Source organism: Lipotes vexillifer, unplaced genomic scaffold (assembly GCF_000442215.2).
Source record: "Lipotes vexillifer unplaced genomic scaffold, Lipotes_vexillifer_v1.1 scaffold778, whole genome shotgun sequence".
In the NCBI taxonomy this organism is placed as follows: Eukaryota; Metazoa; Chordata; class Mammalia; order Artiodactyla; family Lipotidae; genus Lipotes; species Lipotes vexillifer.
In genome coordinates, this window is record NW_006774127.1 from 2,251,364 (window position 1) to 2,261,106 (window position 9,743).

A 9,743-nucleotide genomic window follows, 5' to 3' on the forward strand; every position below is an offset into this window, starting at 1 on the left:
AAAAAAAAAAAATACAGTCACTCACTATATAAGAAATATGTTGTAGGGACTTCCCTGGTGGTGCAGTGGTTAAGAATCCACCTGCCAATGCAGAGGACACGCATTTGAGCGCTGGTCCAGGAAGATCCCACATGCCGCGGGAATGCCACAGAGCCCGTGAGCCACAACTACTGAGCCTGTGTTCTAGAGACTGCGAGCCACAACTACTGAGCCTGTGTGCCACAACTACTGAAGCCCACATGCCTAGAGCCCGTGTTCCACAACAAGAGAAGCAACGCAATGAGAAGACTGCACACTGCAAAGAAGAGTAGCCCCCATTCGCCGCAACTAGAGAAGGCCCGCGCGTAGCAATGAAGACCCAAGGCAGCCAAAAATAAATAAATAAATAAATTTTTTAAAAAAGGAAAAAAGAAATATGCTGTAGAACCCCCTTTGCTCATTCTTTTAGCTTCAGCTCTCTTAGAATAAAAAAATCTTAACTTTCAAATGACCAAAACACGAATCTACCCAGGTACCCAGGAGGTTGGAGCTAGCACGCTGTGCAGTCCTCACCCACCCCGTGCAGGACCAGGAGAGGCTGCCACTGTCCAGTGGATGGAGTCACCTTCCTAGCCAGACTCTGGCCTCGCAGCATAAATGTCTACATGTTAAAAACGTGGTAAAGCAAGTAAACGTGGTGTTTACAAAGCACCATGCTTAGTGGGTAACTGAAACCATTAAATTATTTCTTTATGCACCAGAGCTATTCAATATAGGTTAAAAACCTCTATTTCGAGTACGTTTTTACATTTGGTGAGATTGATTTCTATGCTGATTCCCCTGACAGCTGAAGATATTCCTTATAACACCGTAACTGACATTTATAATGTTTACCAGGATGCATTTATAACTAATGAGGCAAGTTCAATTTTATAATCATCTATACCTAAAAATTTCATATATTTTTTTCTACTTAGGGATCGAATCACTCAGGTAGATGAACACCCTATTACACTGTGGCGAAGGAGAACCAGAAACTTCACTGGGAAACCAGGTTTTATGGTCCAGACCCCGTGTCCTCTCAGGGACTAAACACAAGACCAGCCCACATGCTGGAAAGGAGCTGCAAGCGAGCATGTGTCCGCGGCAGTGGGGACCTGGCCACTGCACCCCCCGGAGACGTACCGCTCTTGTAGCGCTCCCGCTGCTCTATCTTCAGGGTCAGGTACAGGGTCCGGATGGGAAAGTAGACGGCTTGGGGATACACTCGTCCAACCTGCTCTGAGACAGTCAATCATGAGTGGGATGCTGGCCTGCACTTGGCCACACCACCGACCTAATACACACGAGGCCGGATTAAACAGCAAGTCAAACATCTACTTTAGCTTTAAAATATCCAAGAAAGAGCAACATGGTGTATTTCATCAGTTCTGCCCCAGGACGACTGATGACAGAGGGAAACCACACTTTCATTTGATTCAGTTAATATGAGGATGACAAACAACTCAAGTCCCTGGACCTCACTCGGGCAAATGACAGGAAAACACAAAATGACACCAGTCTTTATTCACCGGGAACTGTGAGCTGATTCTAACTGACAACAAGGCTCACTAGCGAGTAACTTTACTCTGCATAACTGCAGGAGGGAGGAGACTGAACTTTTTCTCTTTAAGGTAGACATGCCGGTTTTACCAAATTGGGGTTATATGGCTCCTTCAAAAGGGCTGAGCAGACATTACCCAGCTCTGCCACAGGGTGGCTGGCTAACGTACATTAAGAGATATTGAATGAATGACAATACCAAATAAAGGGAGTCTACACCTTGACAGATCAACTCCAAGCGAAATACCAGTCAGTACCCAGGAACATAGCTGCAAGCTCTCAAGGGAAAATAAAACCACTTCTGGGTACCGTGTAGATGATGCACCACATGTGAAGAACAGACAGAACGATGAACAAGTAGCATGTCCCCAAATGCTTGGTTACGACACTGTTCACATGTGAAAAATTATATATATGACTCTGTAATTTTATAAGCAGCAGCACAGTCAAAGGCACTCGATCCCAGACTGACTGTATCCAAATCTCTATTGTTCAGGCCCTTCCCCTCTCAGTCTTTTTGCAGGAGAGGGACAATCTGGAGCCACTCTCAAAATAAGGGTAATGAAAGCCTTTCTACAGGACCCCGGGCCCCAGTCTGTCCGACTCCCCAAGTCCACCCAGTGCACACAACTTGCAGCCTCGACAGCTACGGCTGAACAACTAACTGTACAAAGGGCAATAAATACCACAACTGGGCTGAGTTTTCTTCCGAAGGGAAGCTCTGAAGAGCAACTAGCACACGATGGGATTTCAGCCATAAAGTATAAACCAGATACACACTCACTGTAACTGTGAGTACTCACTAGTGACCTTACATTTTAAGAGACTGTTTATTTTACGTGTATCTTATGTGGCGACACGTTTAAGGAAAGAAATGACCATTTTAATACTGTAACTCTAGCAGATTATTCCACGCCAACCCTGATATACTCTTCAGTCACTTTCAATTGTGCTTTATATCAAGTGATATCTAATTGTGTACATCGTCCCATCTCTCTCTGAGCATGCGCATTTCCTTTCTGGAAAAAAAAAGGATGTGAAATGAAGACAATTTTTTTGTGATCAAAGATGCCTTGCTATTCCCACCTGGCTAATCAGGTTCAAAAGCAGCTTTCCCTCGGAGCCAACCAGACAGGTGAGCAGCTGTGGGATCCAGGCCAGCCACTGGATGGGTGGCACACCGATGCAGTACTTGTCGACGGCATCTGCCAAAGTATTTTTGTCATCATCAAAACTCAAGAGCCACAGCACCTAAGACAGAAGGGAAAATTCTAGAGATGAATGAAAATTCTAAGGCTCTGACCAAGTGACCTTTCCCCCCACATTAAAATACCATATAGAGTAACTTCACTGGCATTGTGGGAAAATATCTATAAAAGGCCCAAAACTATTGCTAAACCTAAACATAAATCTTATAAATAAAACTGAAAATTTAAATATAGCTTTCATCCAGATTTAGCTTTAATGCCCACTAGTAACTGACCCAGTCGGCTGGCTAGTGGTGGCCAGTGTGACCCCAAGGGGCTTCAGCCTGCTACTCCACACTTGCAATCTCCCCAGAACAAAATGGGCTTCTGCTAAAGATCTCAGGTGAAAACCACCCTAGTATCAGGTAGGTCCCGTGTTGGCAGCCTGGTGTCCAGGGACGTCTGAAACAATTACATCTAAAAATAAGCAAACCTGGAGTCAAGACAGTGAGGTGGTTTCCTGGTGTGACTACAGTCAGTCTGTTTCTATAGTCGGCTTTAACTACTAGGTGCTGGTGTTCAATCCAAACTTTGATGTTAAATCAAGGAATTCTACAAACTCCTAACCTTTAATGGATAAAACACAAAAGCAGAACTTATTCTTAAGTTTCTGCAAGAATGGGGTCTGGGTTGTACTGATGTGTTTCCCGGGAGGGCTGAGAAGGCTCAATACTGCGGAGGACACTTGGGCTCAAACAGCCCCCTACTGGGCCCAGGTCAATACCGGCCTTGTGCCCGCCACTGTACTGGGGGCCCCGCGGATGAAAATGCAGGTGACTGCGACCTCACCCTGCAGTGTGTGCAGAAACCAGGGGATTCAACGTCACCTGTGACTAGAGCTGACCAGCTCTGTGACTGTGTGCATGGTCCCTGCAGGTGAGAGATCAGAATCTAACAGGTGTCTAGCAGGTCAGCTCTCTGGGCAGACCCCTCAGCAGTCTGCAGGAATCTTTGTCCAGTGTGAGGTCCCACAGCAAACACTGGACTTGAGTCCTAAGACCCAGACTCTAGGTTCAGTTTTGCTGCTTAGAAGTCCTCTGACTCCAAGTATGTCCAGGCCTCCATTTTTCAGCTTGAAGTAGAACTGTGGACTATACTTCAAAAGGTGAAGGGAAATGAGAGGTAAGGCATGAAGAAATGCCTCATGCCCAGCACACATCAGTAAGTTGCTGAATTTTCATCTAAACTTAAAGGCTACCGGGTGGTCTTTGGTCAAAGCTAATTCTTTCAGTCTCACCTTGGCTAAGTATTTTCTTGATTTGCTCTCATTCTGATGCCGGCACGCATGCAGGTAACAGGTAATGGCAGACACTCCAAGATGCAGCTGCCGCTCCTTCACAAAGATGTTTTCCAGGTAATCGCCCCACATGGCCCAAGCTTTCACCAGCACATCGTGCATCTGCACAGCTGCAGAAAAGGCTTTGTTTGCTTCCTCAGACCTGTGAAGACACAAAATCAAAACAAATTTTTTTAGGTGAACATCATTTAGTATAAAATCAACAATTTTAAAGTGAACAGTTCCATGGCATTTGGTACCTTTAAAATGTTGTGCAACTGCCACCTCTATGTAGGCCACAAACATTTTCATCACCCCAGAAAACCCCGACCCATGAAGCAGTCACTCTCCATTCCCCCAACCTCCAGCCCTGGTGACCACTGACCTGCTTTCTGTCTCTATGGATTTATCTACTCTGCACATTTTTTATTAATGGAATCATACACTGTGATTTTTTTGTCTGGATTCTTTCAATCGGCATTGTGTTTCTGAGGTTCATCCACGCTATAGTACATGTTAACATTTCATTCCTCTTTATGCTGAATAATATTCCAATGTTTGTATACACCACATCTTGTTTATCCATTCACTTGAGTTGTTTCGATATTCTGACTATAGTAAACATTGCTGCTGTGAACCTTCACGAACAACTACCCGCTTGAGTTCCTGTTTTCAACACTTTTGGGTAAATACCTAGGAGTGGAATTGCTGGGCCATATGATAATTTTTTGTTTAGTTTTTTGAGGACCTGCCATACTGTTTTCCAGTTGACTGACCCCTGCTCTAAAGCAAGAATCATCTCCATAAAAGCAATCAACTCTGGGGGCTTCCCTGGTGGCAGAGTGGTTAGGAATCCACCTGCCCATGCAGGGGACACGGGTTCGAGCCCTGGTCTAGGAGGATCCCACACGCCTGTGCACCTAGAGCCTGTGCTGCGCAACAAGAGAGGCCACCACAATGAGAAGCCCACGCACCACAATGAAGAGTAGCCCCTGCTTTTCGCAAATAGAGAAAAACCCACACACAGCAACAAAGACCCAATGCAGACCAAAATAAATGAAATAAAATAAATTTATTAAAAAAAAAAAAAAAAAAAAGGGGAATCAACTCTGTTCCAAAATGGCATGCTGAGAAACTGGGGCAACGAATCCATGTTATCAGCAGTTCTCTGTTCAAGCATTTCATGTTTAAAAAGTTTTTTAAGTACTACACTCAAGCTGGCCCATCAATTTGCTGCAAGTTATTACCTTCCTAGAGGTACAATATTTGAAATATCATCCCTGACAACTGTCACTAAGTCATATCAATTTCTAGCTTGATCTTCACATTGGCTCCAAGTTATAAATAACTATTTAAATAATCTGATGAGGCTTTCTCTTATCCTCCACCTACGTAACATACGTACTTGTTGATCTGAGCCAAGAACATTCCCTTCAGTGCATAAAATTCAGCCGTCATCTCTTTTGTGAAGTATTTTAAGTTTGTAGATTCAATAACTTCAAGGCCCTGTTTATTAAAAACAGAAAAAAAGTTCTTGAATTTTCTAGACAATAATATAAAAACCTCATTAAAATACTGATCTATGTAGCAACTCCGAAAGGTCACTGACAAAATATACTTTAAACTGACAACAGGCTTGCCCACCATGAATATTTGTTGACTAACAAGTAGTATTTAAACTCAATCACTAAATGCAAATTCAGTTCTAGACACTGTAATGGTATTATTTTCTCCAAAGCTTTACCATATCTAGTCAGTTTCATTGTTTTTATTAATATTCCTCTGAACATAGCCCAAATCTACCATATACCCTCATAGTTCTGCAGTTTTTAATTTTCTTTCCTTAACTACATTAACCAAGTAGAAGAGAGACCATCACATATAATTCATTCAAATACTCAAGTGGCTTCCTGTCCCTTTCTTGTTTTGGCAGGACTGTTCCCCAAGACCAGAGCTGTGTTTGTAAAGTTCTAGCCTCTTTCCCTGTTGTCTGAACCAGGCATTTCCACATGGACCCTTCATTCCTCCCCAGACCTCCTGGGCGCGGGCGGGCAGGCATGGGGTCCGGCTGGCACTCTACCTGCATACACTCGTTCTTCCCCATGACGCCTGCCAGTTGCAGGTAGCATTTGACTTGCTGCCGAATCTTCTGGAAGCAATCCACGATAGGGACAGTTGGAATAGTATGAATACGACTTAATATATCCAGAGCTACATTGACCAGTCCCTGTTTTCGGGCAATTTTTCCATACTGGATGATTGCTGAAGCTGATGCGTGAACCCCAAGCATAGCATTGTTTGAACTTGGATCATGCTGAGAACTATTCTCATAGGCAGTTACAATAGCTAGAGAGCAAAGAAATGAGTTTTCAGTCCATGTCAAACATTTTTCAAAGTGTTCCACAATAAGGCTTAAATAAAAAATGAAAAACAAACACACATGGCTTATGCAATGGGAAGCTCTGTGATAAACCCTCATTACTTTTCCTTGTATTCTGTATCAAAAGGAAGATCTAAGAAGCACTAACTCTTGAGTTGGGTGTTACCGTCTTGGCTAACTAAACCATGAAGGTCGCTCTGAACACATAGATGTCTGGCAGGTTGAGGGGAAGAGCAGAGGGGACCAGGGAAGGTGAAAGAGGCTACACGCTGCCACCTGAGTGCAGCTCTTCCTCAGGGGGCTTCAAAACACAGAGGGCCACAACCCAGGCTGCGATCCCACTGGCCTGTGCCCTTGGTGCAACAGTGTCCAGCAGCACGTCTGTTTTAGCTGGAAAAAGGGAACAGGTAGGGGGAAATTCTTCCCATCTTTCACCACCTTCATCTTTAACCTGTCATAACAACCACCATCTACCATGCCAAAAAAGAGAAAATCCAGTAAAAGAAAAAAAAAACAAAAAACAAAACAACAAAACATAACCAAGACATGAAACCAGAACAGTGGGGTGTCTGGAAAATTACATGATGAATGCATGCTGGACCAGGTAGGTTTACCCTGGTAATGATGCTGCCGCCACATGAAGACGCTGCTCCAGTGGGACAAATCGTCAGACACGATGGGCAGCCGGTTCCTCCAGGTCTTCACCACTGTCTTCATGTCATGCAGGCTGTTGTTCCTTCCCAGGTTGGTGGGCTGTAAGCCTGCGTTAATTTGAGCGGCTTCCTGAAGTTCAATGATTTGCTGGGCTGCCTAAAAGGGACCAGCGTAAGAGATTCCACAGTGAGCATTAAGATTGAAGGAGGATAACAAACCAGAGTCAATCAGCAATCCTTATTGTGAAGCACTCACGATTCAATTATCAAAGGAAGTGCTGTGCCTCAGATGCCACGTTTAACTTACTCCATACCTCAAAGGCTACTCTCGTGGTCCCTGTCCCCACCCCCCATTTTAACGCCTCTGCTCTGTGGCTGCCGTGACACTGGGGCCTGGAGAACACCGACTCCCCCCGCCCCCCATAATTATCCTTTTTCTGTTCCCTTTGCCACCAGCTAAGTGTGGCTCTTTGTCTACCGACACCTAAGACCAGAACAGCCTGGTCCCCCTGCCCTCAAGCTTTACTTCCACGAACATTTGAAGCCCGGAGCCACGTCAGCATCTCAGAACACGGTTCTAATGATCTCTTTGGGCTGATACATGCATTTTCATCACATCCCTGTAAATCTGTCCAGGTCACTACCCTTTAAACCCCAGATGTGTTGCTGGCTCCAAATTTATGGTGCTCTCTCCTTACGGGGAGGCCTTGGCCACAATTCCGAGCCTATTCAAACTCTACCTGTCAAGCTTCACCTTCTGCTCTCCCACAGGGATTTTTCCCTTCTCTAAATCCTTGTATTTATTTTCTGTCCTACCACATGGCACTAAATCATAGACTCCCTCTTAAAATTTTGCTTCTTATGGATATGTCTCCTCCCTCCAGCCTAATTCTCTTTTGAGGCAGAAAATTGTTTGAATCCCCAAACACAGCACCAAGTTCAGTACTCAGTATCCTTCTGTTTCATCTTAATTTTAAAAATTTAGGAATTTATGCTTTCCATCTATACTTCATTACATTTAAGTTTAATTCATTACATTCCGGTTTCTGAAACCTTTATCTCATCCTTCCTCCCACCAAAAGCTTACCGAAAATAGAACAATGGGATATTTGTTTTATAACAGCTTTACTGAGGTATAATTGAAACATCATCGAAATCACCTTTTAAAGCATACAGTTCAGTAGTTTTTAGCACAGATCTTCCTCAACTTACCATGGGGTTATGTTCCAATAAACTCACCCTAAGTGGAAAATACCTGAAGTTGAGAATGCATTTAGCACACCCAACCTACCAGACATCCTAGCTTAGCCCAGCCAACCTGAATGTGCTTTAAAACATTCACACTATCTTACCCAAAGCCTATTTAATAATAAAGTGTTGATTTTCTCTTATAATTTACTAACAACTGTACTGAAAGTGAAAAATAGAATGGTTGTATGGGTTCAGAATAGCTGTAAGCATGCGCTTGTTGACCCTCGTGACTGCATGGCTGACCAGGAGCTGAAGCTTGGTACCACTACCCAGCACCACGTGAGTATCATACCACATACGCTGGTCTGGTCAAAATTCAGTGTTCAAAGTATGGTTTCTACTGAATATAGATTGTATATATATATTTTTTCACACCATCATAAAGTCAAAAAATTGTAACTCAGCGACCATGTATATTTTTCCTAGAGCTATATGACCATCAACCCTATCTAGTTATAGAAAGAAGCCCACAGGTAGCCTCTCTCCACTCTTCCTCCCCTAGAAGGTGACAACCACTAATCTACTGTTTATCTCTATGGATTTGTCTATTCTAGACATTTCATATAAATGGAATCACACAACATGTGGCCTTCGGTGTCCGGCTTCCGCACTTAGCATATATACTTTCAAGGTTTACCCATGCTGTAACACACACTGGTACTTCATTCCTTTTTACTGCTGAGTAATACTCCATTGCGTGAATATACCATTTTAATTTATTCATTCATCAGCTGATGGTCATTTGGAGTATTTCCACATTTTGGCTATTATGACTATTAACACTATAGACATTTGTGTGTGGGTTTTTGTGGACATAAGTTTTAATTTCTCTTAGATTTACACCTATGGGTGAAATTGTTGAGCCTATGGTAATTCCATGTTTAATATTTTGAGAAACTGTCAGACTGTTTCCAAAGAGCAAGCACTATTTTACCATCCTACAAGCAATATATGAGGATTCCATTTTTCTCCACATACTCACCAATACTTGCTATTACCTTTTTCATTCTAGCTATGCTAATGTGTATAAAGTGGTATCTCATTGTGGTTATGATTTGCATTTCCCTAATGACTAATGATGTTGAGCATTTTTTTCATGTGCTTATAGGTTAGATAAAACTTTTTCAAATATTCCTGAACTGGGCTTCCCTGGTGGCGCAGTGGTTGGGGGTCCGCCTGCTGATGCAGGGGACGCGGGTTCGTGCCCCGGTCCGGGAAGTTCCCACATGCCGCGGAGCGGCTGGGCCCGTGAGCCGTGGCCGCTGAGCCTGTGCTCCGCGACGGGAGAGGCCACAGCGGTGAGAGTCCCGCGTACCGCAAAAAAAAAAAAAAAAATGCTGAGGAGTTTTTTACCA

General features: G+C 43.6%; 1 protein-coding gene across 2 annotated transcripts in view; it reads right to left on the reverse strand.

Annotated features, from left to right (window-relative positions):
* TRRAP (transformation/transcription domain associated protein) overlaps window positions 1-9,743 on the reverse strand; it is a 109,775-nt gene that overhangs the window by 19,781 nt on the left and 80,251 nt on the right. The window contains exons 58-63 of one of the 2 annotated variants that reach the window (XM_007448864.1): window positions 7,099-7,294; window positions 6,185-6,450; window positions 5,510-5,610; window positions 4,066-4,267; window positions 2,668-2,832; window positions 1,165-1,255 (exon numbers count right to left, since the gene is read on the reverse strand). In XM_007448864.1, the coding sequence (XP_007448926.1) occupies window positions 1,165-1,255; window positions 2,668-2,832; window positions 4,066-4,267; window positions 5,510-5,610; window positions 6,185-6,450; window positions 7,099-7,294 (1,021 nt within the window). Of the gene's footprint in view, window positions 1-1,164; window positions 1,256-2,667; window positions 2,833-4,065; window positions 4,268-5,509; window positions 5,611-6,184; window positions 6,451-7,065; window positions 7,295-9,743 lie in introns of both variants that reach the window. The other variant, XM_007448863.1, reaches the window with a different exon arrangement.